Genomic DNA, 2,997 nt, shown 5'->3' with positions numbered 1-2,997 from the left:
GTGTATATTAATACATCCATGTATTTACAGGAGCAGCATGAATCTCATCTTAATATGGAAACATATGTTTACACTCCAACACTTGTCGCAACTCTACTCTTGAAAACCCGTTTGGACACGTTCGACCATTGTAAAAGCTTAGGAAAGTCATAAACGTTCTATACGAAATGAGAACAGTTTCTTCGAGGCTGTGTACCTGCCTCCATAAACCGCTCATGCCTCGTCTCTGTAGCGAACGATCCCACCACCATACCATCACCACTACCACCACTATCATCACCATCGTGAGATAAAGTCAACGTCGAGGAAAAGCATAGGATTCCTCGCATTCTGTGAACTCACGGATCGCTCGTGATTTCGCAGTGTCGCCGCCGACCCAGAAGCGTTATCATTCTTTGCTCTTTTGTAAACACAATTTAATTTTTGAAGAAAATGCCGTTCACGACTATTTACATGGAAAAATGTAATTATAAATTTAAAATATCAAGACAATATACGTGCTATGCGTTAATGTAATAAGTGAATTTTACTTAAACTATTTAATTATCTTTAATTAAATTAGTCCTTTTAACTCGTACTCCTCAAAATGTTATATATATCGCATCTCGATATCATGTTTTATTTTTGATAAAATAAAGTAGCAATTTAATTAGTTTTGTGAAATCACACAATAACATCATTTTGCGACATTATATATATTTATTCAAAATATTAGTATAAATATGAAGAAAGTTTTATAAATATATATCTATGTGTATATATATATGTTAATTGAATTAATTTTATGTAAAATTAATAATCATACGTTGGCTTCCTCAAATATATAAAAATATATAATAAAAAAAATTAAAAAGTTACTATTATAAACAAATTTTATAATATTAAATATGAAATAGAAATTTAACTTTTCACAAAAAGTATTCTATAAATATTATAAAATACAATACGATTTTTACAATGCGGTTTTTAAAATTACCATACATATATAAGAGCGTCACAATATTTATATTTATAAAAAATATATTTACAATTTATTTTTCGATTTTCAATACGTCCGGTACACATAATATAAGATAGCTAAAGAAAAATTAATTAAAACACATTAATTATATTTTAAAATAGAAGGATCATAAGGTGTACCCTGGAAAGGCGATCCTTTTGCATTCCACGCTTGCTTCAAGATAGCTTCCATCTTCTACAATATAACATCATTTATATAACTAAAAAATGTATTTATTGTGTAGTTTAAATTAGATAAAATATAGACAATTACGATTTGTTCGGAGGTCGGTTTGTCCAAGAGCTTCTGCTGCTGATTCCACACCAGTTCCTGTACTTTAATTTGTTCGTCCGGTGCCATATCATCAAAATGTTTCGTACAGTCAATCTTACTTAGATCGATTTTCGGTTCATCCGCTGTTAACGCTTCCCACCACCTTTCGCTAACTTTTTCGAGATGGATCTATAAGCAGAGATGACTAATTAGGTCACAAATCAAACATTAGATTATATACACTTCAGAGAATTGGAATTGGTCCTTTATCTGTAGTAAACTACGCACACTAATGTGTTTTCCAGACACACTCCATATAGATTCGTCTTTTCGGATTTTAAAGCTGAGCTTGCCATTGAAAATGTTCTCCCATTCAAAATCCTTTGTAGAATCAGAAGATTTGACATCAATCTTGATCTCGTCTAAACTTATATTAACTCTCACAGCGTTTTTCTTGCACTTTATGTGTTCCGGTATTTTTACAAGTACATCCAAGTCGCTGAGAGTCTGGGTCCAAACATAATTCTCTCTTATGGCACCGTTGTAACTATCTGACATATAATTTGTCTCAGACAATCGTGTGAAAGATGGATTACTGTTATTAAACTTGTTACATGAATCAATCTCAACTTCGTACGCAACTGGTGGAGTCACCCCACCATTTTTGCTTTCCAAATTTTCTAAATTTGACTGGATTGATTGTGATATATTGTTGCTTTTGTTGATTGTAATATTATTCATATGTGTTGTTGTCTTCTGTAGGGTCGATGCAACATTTTTCCACTCGTGCATACTGTTTAGTACAAGTTCCTCTGCTACTCCAGGTGGGAAGCCTAGTTTTTGCTCCAGATTTGATTCGACATAAAAGTCCGTGCTATTATTGTGAAATTATTAGTTCCAATTAATTATTCTAAATTATTATATAAAAGTTAATTCTGTAATTTTATTGCAAATTATTTAAAGTATTGAGAAATGAAGAATACTGATAACTTCAAAATGGTGTAAACAAAACAGCTTACCATCTATATAAAAATCCAAAGAAGGCATTCAGAAAATTATTTATGTTCTTCTTTTCACGAAGAATATGTAAAAATGCTTGATCCTGATCAGACTCCATGGCTAAACAGAAGAAAATTTTTACGAGATCTTACAAATATGTACATGTATATTATTACATTGTACAAACAACAAGCAGTCAAATATATGAAAAGAAATGAGTAATTAAACTTTCTTAAACAAATATGAATTTGTCGGGAATTACTTCAGATTGTTGAAAATTCTTCTTTCTTTCTTTTATGACTCAAGGGGCGATACACTCATACGTTTTTTTATAAATTGCTCCGGTTGGAACAAGACCGCCTTCAACCCTCCTTTAGATTATTTGGCGTATATCTGCAACAAAACTAAATACACTCATACGCCAGTACTGGAGGTTAAGCCTTAGGTCTGTTCTTTTTAGCTGCACTGCTGAACTAGTGCAATACGTTAAAGTGAGACAAGTATATTTCTTCTCACTCTAACTTATTGCACCAGTTCAGCAGTGCAGCTAAAAAGAACAGACCTCTTGTGTCCATGCGGCATGCTAGAAATCGGTCCGAGATCTCGGTCCGAGAAATATGTAGCCAATCAACTTGCAGCTTGAGATTGGTCGCATCCTAGAGACACTAGAATACAGAGTCTGGACATCTCGTGGACATCTTTCCATTGGTTGACGTTCTCAGGCC

The 2,997-nt window shown here is 32.8% G+C and overlaps 1 protein-coding gene across 1 annotated transcript; it reads right to left on the bottom strand.

Annotated features, from left to right (window-relative positions):
- Window positions 1–982: 982 nt before the first annotated feature.
- Window positions 983–2,717, bottom strand: LOC105277368 (nudC domain-containing protein 3). The gene is made up of 5 exons (XM_011335673.3): window positions 2,535–2,717; window positions 2,293–2,392; window positions 1,562–2,147; window positions 1,274–1,462; window positions 983–1,195 (listed from the first exon to the last, which is right to left on the bottom strand). Exons 2-5 carry the CDS (start codon window positions 2,388–2,390, stop codon window positions 1,103–1,105), a joined length of 966 nt encoding a protein of 321 aa, XP_011333975.2. The 5' UTR covers window positions 2,391–2,392; window positions 2,535–2,717; the 3' UTR covers window positions 983–1,102.
- Between the last annotated feature and the right edge of the window lie 280 nt (window positions 2,718–2,997).

This window comes from Ooceraea biroi, chromosome 9, assembly GCF_003672135.1.
Source record: "Ooceraea biroi isolate clonal line C1 chromosome 9, Obir_v5.4, whole genome shotgun sequence".
Taxonomy (NCBI): Eukaryota; Metazoa; Arthropoda; class Insecta; order Hymenoptera; family Formicidae; genus Ooceraea; species Ooceraea biroi.
The sequence above is the reverse complement of the archived record's forward strand: the minus strand, read 5'-3'. Positions and strand labels throughout refer to the sequence as shown.